The sequence below is a fragment of the Haemorhous mexicanus genome, chromosome 1, assembly GCF_027477595.1.
Source record: "Haemorhous mexicanus isolate bHaeMex1 chromosome 1, bHaeMex1.pri, whole genome shotgun sequence".
In the NCBI taxonomy this organism is placed as follows: Eukaryota; Metazoa; Chordata; class Aves; order Passeriformes; family Fringillidae; genus Haemorhous; species Haemorhous mexicanus.
The window spans coordinates 58,750,075-58,765,815 of record NC_082341.1 but is presented as its reverse complement, the minus strand read 5'-3'; the positions used below and the strand labels follow the sequence as shown (position 1 = coordinate 58,765,815).

Below are 15,741 nucleotides of genomic sequence, written 5' to 3'. Positions count from 1 at the left end.
GAGAAAGTAGTGTATATAGGTCTTATGTAGGGATAAAAAAAATGAGTGCTGTGGTGCTTTTTACACTTTCAGAGCAACTACGTGTCCAAACCTCCAAAATGGACTGTATCTGTTCCTCTGTCTTGAAAATTTCCAGAGCTGTTTTCACATTTTCAAGTCTTGTATTCTTTGATTTTTACCTTTATCAAATCTACTGTCTTAATACTATTTTGTACCTATGAAAGGCTAGCCATATTTCTTCAAGAAACAATCAGAATTTTTTTTCACCCACCTCCCTCCCCCCCCACAAAAAACATTGAGAGAGAACAGAGAAATATTTGAGAAAGTTTATTAATATTGCCAGATCCAAGAGATGCTGACTTTAAACATAGTTGAACTTACATATTATAGCTGTGTGAGTAGAAGAACGCTGGTAATTGAACGAATCACACTAACAGGAAAAGTTTCCTCCTGTTAAATATAGGAGGAGGAATTATATGTTATTTACTCAGCTGTACCAGGTGAATATCTGTTTCATATGAATTTATGTCATCAATGACTGTATCAATGTTCACACGCTGCTTGGGTAAGGAAAGCCTGTACATGTGTAGAGTATATACATAAATGTGCTTATTGTGTTTGAGCAAAAAAAAAAACCAAAACCAACCCTGAAATGGTCCATAGTTGGAAGTAACATCAGTCTGTGAAAAGTGAAAGGAGATGAAGAAAGTTATTTGCTCATTCACAGGGTTATTGCCTTGTACGGCATATCAGAGTGTCTTAAATGTGTTACACATTGGACCATAAAGGTAGCCTGAAGGGCAGTGTATGTGATGATCTTACTGCATTTCATCTTAGTGAAGGTGTTGAAATTTATTTGGTCCCATGTTTTAGTTATGGAAACATGATTTTGCAAAAGAATGTGTGCTGCTCACTCTGGAAGGAAAAAAATCCTTGTAATTAAATAAATTGCAACAAGCTTTGCTTTTGAAGCACAACAGTTTATCATATTCACTGATAGGTTTCCTTTTACTGTTGATATAAATGGTAATTGTCTCTTTTAAAGGTCTATTTCTGAAATCATACAGAGCATAAAATCGTACAAAGGCAACAGGTATATGGACAAAGTTAAACCTGGGAGAATAGTACTTATGTTTTGGAAGAAGTATGAAAACTCAACAAGAGTTTGTTTTGGAAGGCCAGTTAATGGTTCTCAGTATGTTGCCATTTAGCAGTTTTAAAAAAGAAAGGAATTCAGCCTTGAAATGTTTTGTTTTCAGAAAAAAAATAGAGAAACAAGTAGTTACACTTGACACAAAAATAAATAACTAAACTTTGAAAATATCTCTGGTTTTAAAGGGACCAAAAAGTGTTACTTTGTTTTGTTAATTTGCATGGTGTAAAGTGCATGTTGCTATCTGTATCTCTCAAACTCAAGTTTCAGGTACTGGTATCCTCGTGTACTGTGAACCAAAAGCTAATCTAAATGCATTAAACACAGAATAACCTTGTGCTTTTGCTGTTTTACCCGTGCAATTTTTTTCTCTTTAAAGGTCAGTCCTATGAGATCCGGATGCTAGATAATCGGAAAGCTGGAGACATACCAGAGATCAATGGAAAACTGGTGAAGGTGAATTTAAGTTCACTACGTAGTGTTACTAACAAACCAGAGACTGTATATTCTATGGATTTTTTTTTTTTCTGCTGTCACTAGGTATTGGTCAGAATATGTGAACCAGTGATGTTTACAAATAAAAACATATGGATTAAGTACCCAATGCGCACTTGTGTGTGCTGTAGACCTAAGCATTTATGCAAAGCTTAAGATAGTTGTCTGTAGATTTTGTATCCAGTGTCTTCTGAGCCATCACATTGTCCACTTCAAGTGATTAGGAGAGGTGAGAGGAAGGTAGAGGATCATTTAGATAAAAGTGGAGGTATTGTGATCATGTTCCTTAAGTGTTACAGAAAACACAGGGAGTCAGCCTCTGGGTTTTGCAGCAGTGGGATATTGGAGATGCATCCATAGGAGAATGGATCTCTAATTTTGCTGCTTGTTGAGCAGTTTGTTCCACAGCTGAGCCCCTTTCCTCAGCTCCAGATTTGTCTTCTCGTGCTTCAGTGTTAGTAGAAAGTATTGTTGATCTGAGGTATTTTATAAAGTATGAAAATGAGGCAAACTGAAAAACTAACCAATTTGGAGTACAGATGATTAAAAGAGCTGATGGTGGAGGGGTTTGGATTTTTCTTCTAAGCACCTGATGATGATTGATTTTATTGAATTCACCAAAAAAATCTTATTCAGGTATTAGGAAAGAAGGGAAAAACTTCACTTAAAGTCACTTTGAAAGTGGTGCTGATAAATGCACCAGAACAGTGTGCCTGTGGGAGGCTAAATCTTTACCTGCCAGCTTTGGGCTGTGTAATTTGTGAACTTTGGCTTGCTTGTATAGTCCTAGGCCTTGTTCTTATTTGTCTGTGGGATGCTTGTTCAGAGATCATTTCAGGAAGAGTTAAGCACGAGCAATAAAAGTGGGATTTGAGAGTTCTGTAATGAAACATTTTACATCCTGGCATGGTGACTTGCTGTAATAAGCATGTGGACTGTTTTGCCCCCTTAGGTGCAATTTCCTTGTAGCCTTGGGTGTCTCTCTTCTGTAATTTTCTAGCTTTGTATGTGGGTGATGAGTCATTTGGCAAGTACAATAGGGCAAAGCAGTGTAAAAGTTTAGAAAAGTTAATTTTACCATAGCAAGGTATTGTAACGCTGCATCAATGAATTTTCCATTTTGGATAATTAAATATTGGAATCCTAGTATTTTACCAAAGAAATCATTTCATGGAGGTGAAGGTGGCTACAGATATTTCCAAGTTCCAAATGTGCCAGTTTACGGTGCAGAAGGAATGGTGCCCTTGTGTGTGTGTGTTTGTTCGTGTACATGCACACATGCACACACATTTGCTTTCCATTATCTTTGAAATAAACCCAAGGAAGTGCAATCCAGCTTGAAGAGGCACTCCATTTAAAAGTTCTTGGGTTTTGTGGACACTTTTAGCTGCTGTTAATACAGGGGAGACTGTAGAATAGTGGAAAAAGGTATGCAAATCTGTCTACATTCTATTTGTTGGGTAACCGTCAATGTATACAGTATTTTCCAGCCTCTTTATAACAAATTGCTTTATATGTGCATTCATTTAGCAGTACCAAAGCTGCCCACAAAAACAGGTATTGTTAGAGAATTGCTTCTAGCTGAGTAAAATTAATCGTGTTGTAGTTGTTTTGGATGAATATTTCATATAGAGTAGTTGAGAAAGTTTGAAACTTGTTAAATCTATTAAGTAAAATCACTGATTTTTTGTAAATATCTTGCAAGTACTAGGAAGGGAATTTTCTATTTTATTTCTTAAAATGTCCTATACAAGTTCACAGAATTCCCAGTGAAAAAAATGATCAAGTAATATATAACACTTTTTTTAATAAATGAAATCTTTGGTGTTTGCTTTCTAAAATAATTTGGTATTGCCTACGCAGGGTTGATACTGTGCTGCCAGTGTTGCACAGTTCACTGTATGTAATTCATAGTGGCCTTTTGAGTATCCAATCAGATGTAATTCTCCCTTGCATTTTTACCACATCTTCAAGTATCTCCTGCTGCTCAGTTCTATTTCCGTGTTCCGGAATATTTTGGGATACTGATGCTTGCCAAATTTTTGCTGTAAATAATGTATTTATTAGCACTGTGGCTATTTTGGGATGGTTTAGTACTTTTATCTGTAGTGATGCTGTGGCTCATCGCAGGCTTGTTTTCTTCTTTGTTAGAGCATTATAAGAGTTGTGTTCCATGACAGAAGGTTGCAGTACACAGAGCACCAGCAGCTAGAGGGTTGGAAGTGGAACCGCCCTGGGGACAGACTGCTCGACTTAGGTATAATTGTTTCTCTTTGTTGCCACTGTATGGAATTCAGTTTCCAAATTTAAATTGATAACGTTCACATTTATGCTGAGGCTGATGGAAAAGGGCAGACCAGATTTCTGGGTGCTGCTTTGTCATAGTGTGTGTTTTGAATATAAACGTTCTTACCACTTCTACATTCTTTAACTTTCTCTATTAGATTTCTGTACTTTGTGTAACTTAATAATTTTTGGTGCATAACCTCAGGGGTGGCCGCAGGGGAGGAGAATGTAAAAGCACCCAAAACCTTGAGCACTTTGTATGTTGAATCTACTAAGATTCTTTGTATCAGTCCTAAGAAACTGGTCAAGCCACCAAAGCCCACATTTTTCCATCCTACCTTGTGTATGGTGATGGTAATTATGAATTATATTATGATTTATTTCTAGTGTTTACTTTTCTGAAATATATGCTACTTATTTTAATAGATATTCCAATGTCTGTTGGAGTCATTGATATCAAGACAAATCCAAGCCAGCTAAACGCAGTTGAATTTTTATGGGATCCAACAAAATGTACATCTGCTTTTATTCAGGTTTGAAACTTTATTTGACTGGATGTCTGTGTTTGGTGCCCTTTAGGTCACAAACAGCAGTATACTTGAACTACAAAGCTTCCTGTTTTATTATTTGTGGGATGGCCATTAAATACCAAAAAGCACTTGTTCATAGGTTTATTCCAGTCCCAATATGGTTTTTCTATTTAATTTGGGTTTATAGAAAAAAATTAAATAAAAATCTTTCAAAAAACTCTTTGAAGAAAGCTGTCATAGTTAAAATATTTAGTTGTATGAAGTATAAGAATTAACTTACATTCCTCTCAGTAACTCTTACTACTACTTCCAGCAGAAGCTTGGCTTAAAGATTGAAAATTAAAAGTACTGTCCTACAAAAAAAGTGTTTAAAATCAGGCACTCAAAAGATGTTTCTTATTATGTCAATAGGCTTCCTGGTAAGAATTCTATTATTTGTGCATTTGATATTCAGGGCAACTGGACATGCTTTCTTTGGAAATTATTTAGATTAAATGTTCATATTCACATTGCTTACTTTTGTCTCAGATCTGATTTCATTGTAAAAAAGTATGGCTGTCAAGTTTGAGGTAGCAACTTGTCTTACTCTGGTTGTCAAAATAGGTTAAATTCTATATTGTAAGTAAATTAAGTTTGATCTAGAGAAAGATACTTGTTTTTAGTAAGAGTTACATAATTGCTAAAATGTAGTTGTCTTGAAGGACTGTGAGATAAATTAGGGACTAGTTTCATTTATACATTTCCTTAGAAGAAATGATAACAGACTGAAAACTGAACTGGTATTATGCCACTATAGTTGGGTTGTTCTACAGGCTCACTTAAAATTCCATAAGGAAGCAAAATAAATTGAGAGCACTGTCCAGTGAGATTATTCATTCATGCACTGATTTTCTGCCTAGATACCCTTAAGGGCTCTTTATAGCTTATAAACACAGTGTTCATTCAGATGTAGCAGCTGAAGCAATTACACACTGATTAAAGGGTGACTTTTAAAGGAGGTGGGCATATTTGAAAATATTCTGAGATGAGGGTGTATGAGATGAAGAACTTTTAGTCACTGGCCTTCTTTAGCTTTGCTATATTTTTTTACAAGAAACTGTTCATGTGATGTAGGTAACATATCAAAAAGTTCATGCCTGAAATGCTTCTGAAGGTCTTTTTTGTTTGGTCATTGTTTCTTTTCAGGTACATTGTATCAGCACTGAATTTACACCTCGTAAACACGGAGGAGAGAAAGGAGTTCCTTTTAGAATTCAGGTTGACACCTTTAAACAGACTGAGAATGGAGAATATACAGATCATCTGCATTCAGCCAGTTGTCAAATCAAAGTTTTTAAGGTAACATTAGAAAACAGATCCTTAAGTCTCTAAGTTTTCATAAAGATATGGGAAATCATTATATTTCTGCTTGTAATGGTTCATGTCTGAGATCAGATTTCAGTTATAAAACCATTTCCCACTTCTGTTCATGTTCACATAACTGTTCATTTTTAGCCCAAAGGAGCAGACAGAAAACAGAAAACAGACAGAGAAAAGATGGAAAAGCGAACTGCGCATGAAAAAGAGAAGTATCAGCCTTCATATGACACCACAGTTCTCACAGAGGTAACAAAATAAAATTGCATTTGCTGACTGAGGAGAATATGCATAGATACAGCACATTACTTAGCTGCAGTCTTGGAAGGGTTTGGGAAGAATTATTTCTGCATAGAAATAAACTTTTTATTTGACAAACTTGTCCAGCAAGCAGCAGCGTTCAATTTTAAGATGTTGTTTAGTAAACTTGGATACTCAGTAGATGCTGTGTTAAAACACACTTTAGATTGAACACTGTTTGACTGACTGTACTGAACCCTTGAGCAAGACTTTTGATATGGATTTCAAAATCTTGCAGCTGAAAAGCAAAAAAAACCCAAAAAATGAGGGGGGACTCTTAAGTTTATTGACCAAATTTGAGCTTCAAAGTCTGTTTTTCGGAGATTTTTTAATTCAAGGCCAGAGCCTCATTAGGTTTTTTATTTAAACATCAGTGAGCTCTATGCAGTTTTCTAAATATTTCAGAAGTTTTTAAAAGGCTTTTAGATCTTTCCTCACTGTATAATGAAAAGAAATTGATGCACATCTTTGGTGTTTGTCCAGATGAGGCTTGAGCCTATAATTGAAGATGCAGTTGAACATGAGCAGAAAAAGTCCAGCAAGCGGACTTTGCCAGCAGACTACGGTGATTCTCTGGCAAAGCGAGGCAGTGTAAGGGACTTCTGCTTACCTTTTGATTATGCAAGATACCTTGTGCAGTGTTAGATATAGGAGAAACTTCCATTATGTAAAGTAAAACTACTTTGATTGCTGTGTCCTAATTTTATTCACTTCTTTGTATCTCAATTACTCCATGTCTGTTTTCAGCAAAGGAATCCTTCCTAAATCTAACACTTAAACTGTTGCAGAGGGACTGTGTAACTTGAGTCAAGAGCTTTCAGTTTATATGACTTGAAATGAAATAGCATTTTGCTTTGCTATACATGTGTAATTGGTGGAAGTAAGAACAGCTAAATTTAGTGGTTTGCTCCTATCTGTACTTATATTCAGTAGAAGTTTTCATGTACATCAGCATTTTTAAAAAACCATGCTGTGTTGCAGATCGTTGTTAGTGATTTTCCTTTAGCCATCTACATACTGTGCTCCAAGCAGGTTTAATGCAGTTCGGAAGAGTCAGCTCATCTTCATGATCTGTGTTATGTTAACCCTATCCGTTCACCTCAGAGGGGATCTGACATGTCCTGTGCCCTCCCTGACATATGTCCTGTGCAGTCATCCTGCCAAGGGTTAGCATTTTAGATTTCTTAAATGTTGTTCCTTAAGGGGGAGCAATTCCACATCTTTCATTTGGCAGATTTAAATGTCAATCAGTAATGTGGCTGTGGAAGGCCATTATTTGACTGTTCTCTGAACAGTCATATTGTGCTGAAGCTCTTAGCAATAGTGCTTAAGCATGATTTGGTTCGTATTTATGATCTGTGAAAGTGATGTGTAAAGTTTTATATTTAGGTTGTAAGTGTGTAACTGGGTGGGAAGTAACAAGCAAAATTAGTCAGATGGGTTCTTTGGAGGATATTTGAATTTTTTGTTTTGTGCACCCAAAACTATTGTATGCATTGAGATGTCTGAATTTACCTTCTACTGTTCTTCGCTGTTTTTTTTTGTTTTTTTATTTTTGTTCTTTCTTTTAAGGTGCACCTTTATGATTCTTTGGCAGAGCATTCTTTTACATGTTCCAGCTGACCCTGGGGGAGAGGCAGGAGAAAACAGACTTTTATCACTTTTGCTTATAAAGCATCTTCTAAAGCTTGTCCTTGGAGGGATTTCTGTGTTTTTCTCCTGCTGTTAGAAGTATTTCATTGAATGATTGTTGCTTACAGGAAGAATAACAGAGAAGAGTATTTTTGAACAGATAATACAAATCCATTGTCCAGAGTAGGACAAACTGTAGCTAAATCATAACTAGAAGTTGTCTAACCTTTCCTTTACAATCTCTTGGAATACTAAGCTTCTATGAATTACCTTAATTCTACATTACCTTAATTGTAGTGAAGAAGAGCTTAGATAGGACAGTACTGGACTTGTGATGTCTTTCCCAAAGCCCACACAGGATAATGACCCACAGGCTATTTTGAATAGGAGCTGTGTACAGCTTTCTGGTTCTCGTAATTGTGCAGCTCACTATTCCTGTTTCTCAATTGCCTGTAATAAAATGCTGTCTTGAGATAATTTGGTCAGTTTGTTGAGACCATTTTGAATTTTGTCCACACTGGATGAAATCTTTTCAGCATTGCTAACTTGGTATTGTTTGCAGATTTCAACACATGCTATTTCCATCATTGCAATGTTTTTTATCATTAGCAAAATTATTAGAAATCACCAAGCCCATAAAAAATACCAAGAAACACTATTTTTTCTGTATTCATAGAAAAGCCTTGGTTATTTCTATGCACTCAGTACTGGTTTTAGCTATAGAAGGTGAATGTAGAACTTGTTTGCTTTATGTAGAAAAGGAGTATCTGGTCTACATCTTGAAGGCAAATTCATTGACCTTTTTCTTTTGTCCCCAGACATGCTTATTTTTGTGGGCCCTGTAAATATGGACAGGGATGATAAATGTTTCTACTTAAAGCAGTTCTGTCCTTGCAAATCTGTCTTCCTAAACATGGCCATCAGAAGGTTTGGCTGTTTCCAGACTTCCTCAGACGTGCAGATCAAGTGTTCCATATTGTGCAGTACTGTTGTCACAGAGGTGCTGAGACACAAAAAGTGAAGACCTGTTTCCCTATGTTTAAGTATGAGATGGACACTATTTTCACATATTATGTGTTTCTATATGATGGATCTTTTTACTTCACTTGTTCTGTAGGAACTGTAGCTCTATAACAGAAAAAAAACAAACCAGAATTGTTTGGAATGTATTTTTATTAGATGCAGTCAAGATTGCTGACTTAGTCAGTGTTGCTTATTAGTTGCCCAGAAATACTCAGTTACCTTTTTTGAATTTTGAAAACAATGTTGATCTTGTCTATAATTCTCTTTGATTTTAAAGCTGTGAATTCTTATCTTCCTGCTACACCTAACCTAACCTTTTATTACTTGCTTTTTGCATCTCATTTTGTCGGTTGTTTTTTTTTATTTTACCCCTCCAAGATTTTACTGTTCTATTTGCTTCTTTTTTTTTTTCTCCTATGTGATTATTTCCAGCTCCGTCACAATTGGATTTGAATCGATTGGTTTCTTACTATGCTTCCTTCAGAAAACATTGAATCTAATATGTTTTTTTCCAATTTAATTCTTATGGCTTTCTAACATAATGTAAGGAATTTTGTGAAACTTCTTTCTGAGTGGCTGTTCTGCTCTTGTGTCCTTTCAAAGAACCAGAGGGTTTTTTTTTTTTTTACTACCATCACCCATCTTTTCTTTATCACTTATTTTCATAAGAATGCCATCTAGATAAGCTTTTCCATTGCTTCTCTGAATTCACCAGATGTATCAAAATTCAGTGCATTCAATGCAGTTCTGCAGTGTTTATCTCAGTGTTGTTCAGACAGGACACAGTTAAACTGCTCATTAGACTCTTCACACTATGGGGCTTTTAACTTAGCTTTTTCTGTAGGTATAATAGGCTACAAATTTAACCTTGCCTTCTGGACCTCAGTGGATGTTTACATACATGTGACCTTCATTCAGGGGCCACTTCATGAAGGAGGCACTCTGTTTTCCTCTCTCTTTGTACATAAAAGTTAGTTTTTATCTAATGAAAAAGGGAAAAAAACACCACTGTTTTCTTTCTCCTGCTTTGAATTTGTAAAAGCGGGAAAAATTGTGTTGTAGTAGTTGGGCCTTTGCACTTTTTTCTGTCTGCAGTATTTTGGTTGATTTTTATAGTGCTGTGTTTTATATGTCACAAGCTTAAATATATAAACTACACATTAATTAAAACTTGTCAAATGGTCATTTTTTGCAGATAGAGTTGGTTATAGAGCACCTGGAAGTTAAAAGTCTTCCAGGTATAGACCTTGAAGTAAATTGGGATGTTAAATTGTAGACCTGAAAGGTTGCTCGATACCATGTATAAGAAAATTGATGCTTTATTCTCTAAGGGGTGCTGTGTGTCCAAGTATAAGTCTAAATTGGAGAACAAATTAGACTTACTGTATTTTGGTTTTGTATTATGTTTTTATTTTTCTTTGGTCTTTGAATATAGTATAGAGTTCTTTGTCAAGGTTCAGCTTTAATCTCTTCTAAGGCATAAATTTGGGCAGATTCTAGTATATTAGAGGTAGGAAAGGATATTAAATTAAACCATGGCTTAGAATAATTTGAGATTTTGCAATTCCTCTACAGTTAGGAATGTTCTGAGTTTAACTCCTAAATCTGATAAGTCATACTTATGACTTATCTTAGAAAGATCTTACATTTTTTTTTAACTCAGTAAATCTTCAGTCATGGCCTTTTACAGAAGGCTGTTAAACATCTGAAACCAAAATAGTTTTCTCCTGAATTAATCCCTATTTGGAAATAATATATAGTTTCTGGATTATAGTAGTATCAGTGTGCTAGTAATGGAGGGCATTTAGTCTTGAGACCTCAAAAACATGATCTTGGTAAATTCATCAGTATATATTAATTGCTTATTACACAATGCCAATCTTCTTTCTGTTCTGTGATAGCACTTTACAGAGTTGAATGCTTCCTTGTGACAGGGTGGCATTTTCTCCTAGGTTTGTGTCTACTGCTCAGGGACTTCTGTATTAGTATCATTAACTTCCTGAATGTCCTTTGGTTAACTCAGTTTTGGCTTAGGAATGTAAGAAATATCCTGATGGATCAGTCCACAAGGGTGAAGTCTTGTTCTGTCCCTGACAGTGACAATGGCAGGGGCTTTTTCAGGGAAGCAGTGCTACTTTCTGTGATCCATTCCCCTTATAGCCCTCACCTCCCTCAATCCAGAATCGTCATGCTGGATGTTAGAAGAGAAGACACCTCCTTGCTTAGTCTTTGTAGTGTTAATGGATTTGGTCTGCCAGGCATTTGCTTAATCCACTTTGTGAAGTGCAGGACATTGGGGCATTAGAGTCATTCCAAAAGCATAATCAGCTCGGGTTGGTTGCTGGAAGACTTTCTTGTTCCTTGAACCTTTCAGAATTAAGTATCTCAGTGCTCAAATGCTCATTTTTCTCTCCCTAGCCTGTAAGACCCAAACAAGGAGAACAGAGGCAATAGCTATGTTGCAGTAGTATTACACTCTACTATTTATTTTTTTTTCTTTTTAACCAGCCTATTGAGTCTCAGTGGATAGTTAGTGGTGGTTTTGCTGGAATAGAAAGGCTACTTGCTTTGGATTGGGATTTTATTTTTCTGAATGCTTCAAATGTGCTTCTTCCTGGATTTAAACCCAGAGCTTCGTTGTGAAGAACTTCAGCTGGGTTTGAAGGACAGAAACACCGGCTGCATTACCTACCTTGGGAGTGGCTCCAACGGTGTTCTCTGGCACCAGTGCATTCTTCTGTGCCCCTGAATTTAAATATATGGCGGCTAGAATCTTGTATGGGAATGGTTGCCAAGGATGTGGAACTTGCATCTGTGTGTCCACATAAACATCTTGGATTAAACTTTAGGAGGAGAATGTCACAAAGTTAAATAAGTTTAATTGCACTTTCAAAATATTTCAGAAGAACAAAGTTAATGTTACTATGTCAAGCTTTTATTTTAAAATATAGCTTTGGATCACATATTTAGGGAATGAAGGGTACTTGTAACAACCTGATGTAACATCTTTGAGGTTAATTTTAAATCATCTTGAGAAGAGAGACACCAGGTGGGAATGAATACACAGATTTGGAGGAGGAATGTTCACCCTAGCAGGTTATAGAGGAGCATGGTCTGTGTGGAGGCACTGTTTGCAGCCCAGAGGGTGGCTTTGACCATGTAATCAGACTGTGGACTCTGTGGCAAACAAAAATGCTAAATCTCAGAGAGATAAAGCAAGCTCCTAATTTTTAAGCTATTTGCATGCTAGACAAATTTATTTTAATTCCATGTGCCATCCTGGGGAACTTGACATCTTATGCTGACAAGTGAAGACTGGGGTCCAGCACAGCAATGTTGCTAACTCTAACAGAACATGGCAGCTGGTGTTGCCCTTATTTACTGTTTCCCTCAGATAAAGGAAGGAATTTTCAACACAAAATTGTTGAAACAAGTTTCTATTGGTATTAAGCCATAGTTGTTCCCCTCCACTCTGTTCTACAAGGCTGTGATATACATCTGGAAAATTCTTACAAGGTATTTAGCTGGTACATGATAAGTATATCAGAAATCTTTGTCTTAAGAAGCATGGTCTTAGCTTACCTGATCTTAGGCTGCTTGCTTGTTTTTATCATGTCTTTGAACATATCAAAACTTGTTTGGTTTTTGGTTTTTTTAAAATACTAGATTTTTAGTACTGTTGGAAGCACTAAAAGGTAGCCTTGTTTCAAAAACTTTATCACTATGATTTTTAAAAATACCCAAAAAAAGACTGACACAATTGGACAACTGGCTTATCATATACTTGTGATGACTTAAGCCTGTTTAAAAAATTCCAGTTTACCAAGCAGTTCAGAAAAATTAGTCCACATAAGTAAGCATAATTTTAGTCCTGCAGTAAATTATTAAAAATTTTGAATTCACAAAATGTCCACTGAAAATTCTGTTTGTATTTGATTGCTTTGAGGGCAGAGACATTAATTTTATCCACAAGGTGCAATCTAGCTTCATAGCTTTCCTTAATGTTACGGAACTCTTTTTGTCGTGAGGCAGTTTAAACAGCCATTTCATCCTATTCAGGATAAAATATTTTTTTTCCAGCAAGTGGCTGTTCATGTTGGTTGGTTTTGGTTTAAACTGAATAATTTGTACATTTTTGTGAAGAGAAGACAGTATAAATAGAAGTCTTCTAAAAGAACAGGATAAAACAGCTGCTTTTTACCTGGAATATCTGCATGTAATGGGGGGGATAGAGGGAGTCTTTATTTGAAAGTGAAAATCAGAATAGTCTGTAGATAAACCCCTGGCTTTAAATGAGAGAAGTGTACATCAGAGTAAAGAGGGTTATGTCAAGAGAAACTTAAGTTTTTATTCTTTATCTTCAGTGCTCACCATGGCCAGATACTCCTACAACATTTGTAAACAACAGTCCTACTCCTGCTCCAACTTTCACTTCTGCTCAGCATAACACCTACAGTGTCCCAGACAGGTAGGTTTCTATTCTGTATCCCCATTTAAGGCAATATTTTAATCAGGCTTTTTCAGAACATTTTCTGACTAAATTCAACTGTGTTCTGCTTCCACTGGGGAATTGGGAGATTGTTTTGACCTATATATTCATTTTAGAGTATGACATTGGTATCACATGGTTCAGTTATAAGGTAATTACTTCTGCCTCACCATCTTTCTTTCTTACTGTACATTTTTTAAAACAATTTCTTGTCCTTTGCCATATAGCAAACACTTTACCTTTTCACTATTGTAATTTAGTCCTTTTCTATGGAAACTATTTTTACCTTTTTTCAGTAAGAACAGTCTTCATTTCCATCATACACAGTTAGTATAATTTGCAAGAAAAAGGCCCAACAGATATCATTAAAAACTTTTCAACAAAAATTGCATTGGTGAAGGCATTTTGTTTTGAGATGTTAATTAAACTGCTGTAACCAAACCTGCAGTTCATCCAAAAATTATTGGCAGTGGTGTGGTCTGATCCATATACTGTGGAATGGTCTTTCTCTTAAGCTTAACAAGTTGCAGTCTTCTAATTTCAACTGTGATATTTATTGATTGGAAATTTCAAGTTAATTTTCAACAATGGTTAAATATTTTGGTTTATAGAATTCTAGTAATACTTGGTTTTATTTTTTAATCTGTAGCAATTCTTCCTCCCCCAATCATCAAGGAGATGGAACCTCTCAAGGGTCAGGAGATGTGAGTGTTTGCTTTCTGGTATTGATCATAAGTGTATTTATATAGCTGTGTCAGATATTTGATTTGCACTTGATGTTATAAGTGTTGAACTGAGGGAGATCTTTTTTAATTGCTTGGGTTTTGTTTGGGTTTTTTAGTATTCAAATTACTGTATCCAATCTCGTTTCTTACAGCAGCTTCATCCTTCAGCCACAATCCAGGAAACTCAGCAGTGGTTGCTCAAGAATAGGTTCTCTGCCTATACAAGGCTTTTTTCAAATTTCTCAGGTATCTATAGTTTACTTTTTTCTTTCGTTGTGTTACTGAGCAGGTTCTGTGTGGGAAAAGAGTTCTCTAAGAACATTATGGTATCCATATTTATGCATATTTATTTACTGATTTGCTGGTTAAAGAGCAGTGCAGTTCCCACCGTATGTCTGAACACAAGACATATGGCACTAGATGGACTGTGTGGGGCTGTGTTTTGCTGTTTGCTTCTTCAATACTCCTTGGAATTGTGCAAAGGGTGGTATGACACAGTACTCACCATAAGTAAATTCCTTTTTCTTTGGTGACACTTGATGGGGACAGTGTTGTGAATGATGCCAGCTCTCTGCCTCTTGGCTTATCTCATGCTTCTGTCAGAATTCCTTTGTACTAGGTTTTTCCTCTGGGAAGGTTTATTCTTCTGCTCCTGGTCAGTTTTTGACCTGTGCTTCTTGTATTAGTGTTGCTGAGCTTTCTCCATAAACTATAGTACCAAATTTCTGACAGAGACTCTTGGAAAACTTTTCTTCTTTTTCATTATTATCGTTATAAAACTCAAGTACGAGCTAGCTGGCTTTTTTTTTTTTTTTTTTTTTTTTCCTAAGAGGTGTAGTATATGTGAATTTTATTATGCTACCTCAGGTCTGGGGTTTTTTTTACTATAGTATTTAAGGGCTTTGATCAGTTATTTTTGCTGACTTTTATTTGTGCATTCCTGGATAGTCTGTGGAGTATTTTCATGCATGAAGACTATTTTTTTCCTGTTTTCCCACTTATCTATTACAGTGTATATATTTCAGAGTGTTTTCTTCTCTGACACTCATGCTGCTTCTCAAAAAATCTGTCCTCCCATTTTTTGCTTCAGCAACACCTTCTATACTCAAGTGCATTGTTGTAACTTAAGTGCACAGAGGAAGTGATGGATGGGTAGTTGAATGTCTGTGGTAATTCACTGCGTGACAAACCATGGAATATTTTTGCTCTGTATTTTGAATGTGTTTAAAATACACTACCCTGGGGTGCCAGCAAAAATCACTGTTTCTCTAGAACAGTCATCTCTCTGCACAGAAATTGTGTGCCTTGCAGACTCGTACTGTTCCAAAGCTGTAAATAGCATAAACTGTAACTCACCACCTTTGGAAAACAGGTTGATTTATTTGGCACTCCCTATAGCCTGGTCTGAAGATTACTTATTCCTGTGTCCCAAATTCTGTTTTTGTCATGGTGAAGTTTGGTACTCTTGGTTTAAATGAACATACCATTTATTTTTGAAAGAATTTATGTGCTACAGTAATCTTCATTAAATTCTTATGTGTTTGTCCAGGTGCTGATTTATTAAAGCTGACAAGAGAAGATCTGGTACAAATCTGTGGTCCAGCCGATGGAATTCGGCTGTATAATGCACTGAAATCCAGGTGATGTGCTGACTGAGGCTGAGTGGGTTTAGATGGGGGATTCTAGAACTGGGAGATTTGGCAAGTTAGTGTCAGGATGGGCCTTGGTGCCTGTGTGATCAGCCTCAGGAGT

The 15,741-nt window shown here is 36.1% G+C and overlaps 1 protein-coding gene across 3 annotated transcripts in view; it reads left to right on the top strand.

The window, feature by feature from the left end:
• Positions 1-15,741, top strand: part of UBP1 (upstream binding protein 1) — a 33,975-nt gene that overhangs the window by 12,861 nt on the left and 5,373 nt on the right. The window contains exons 3-12 of one of the 3 annotated variants that reach the window (XM_059850377.1): positions 1,533-1,609; positions 3,800-3,905; positions 4,361-4,467; positions 5,650-5,802; positions 5,959-6,069; positions 6,604-6,711; positions 13,140-13,243; positions 13,914-13,968; positions 14,145-14,235; positions 15,539-15,629. In XM_059850377.1, coding sequence (XP_059706360.1) covers positions 1,533-1,609; positions 3,800-3,905; positions 4,361-4,467; positions 5,650-5,802; positions 5,959-6,069; positions 6,604-6,711; positions 13,140-13,243; positions 13,914-13,968; positions 14,145-14,235; positions 15,539-15,629 — 1,003 coding nt within the window. Of the gene's footprint in view, positions 1-1,532; positions 1,610-3,799; positions 3,906-4,360; positions 4,468-5,649; positions 5,803-5,958; positions 6,070-6,603; positions 6,712-13,139; positions 13,244-13,913; positions 13,969-14,141; positions 14,236-15,538; positions 15,630-15,741 lie in introns of all 3 variants that reach the window. The other 2 variants (XM_059850366.1, XM_059850388.1) reach the window with 2 other exon arrangements.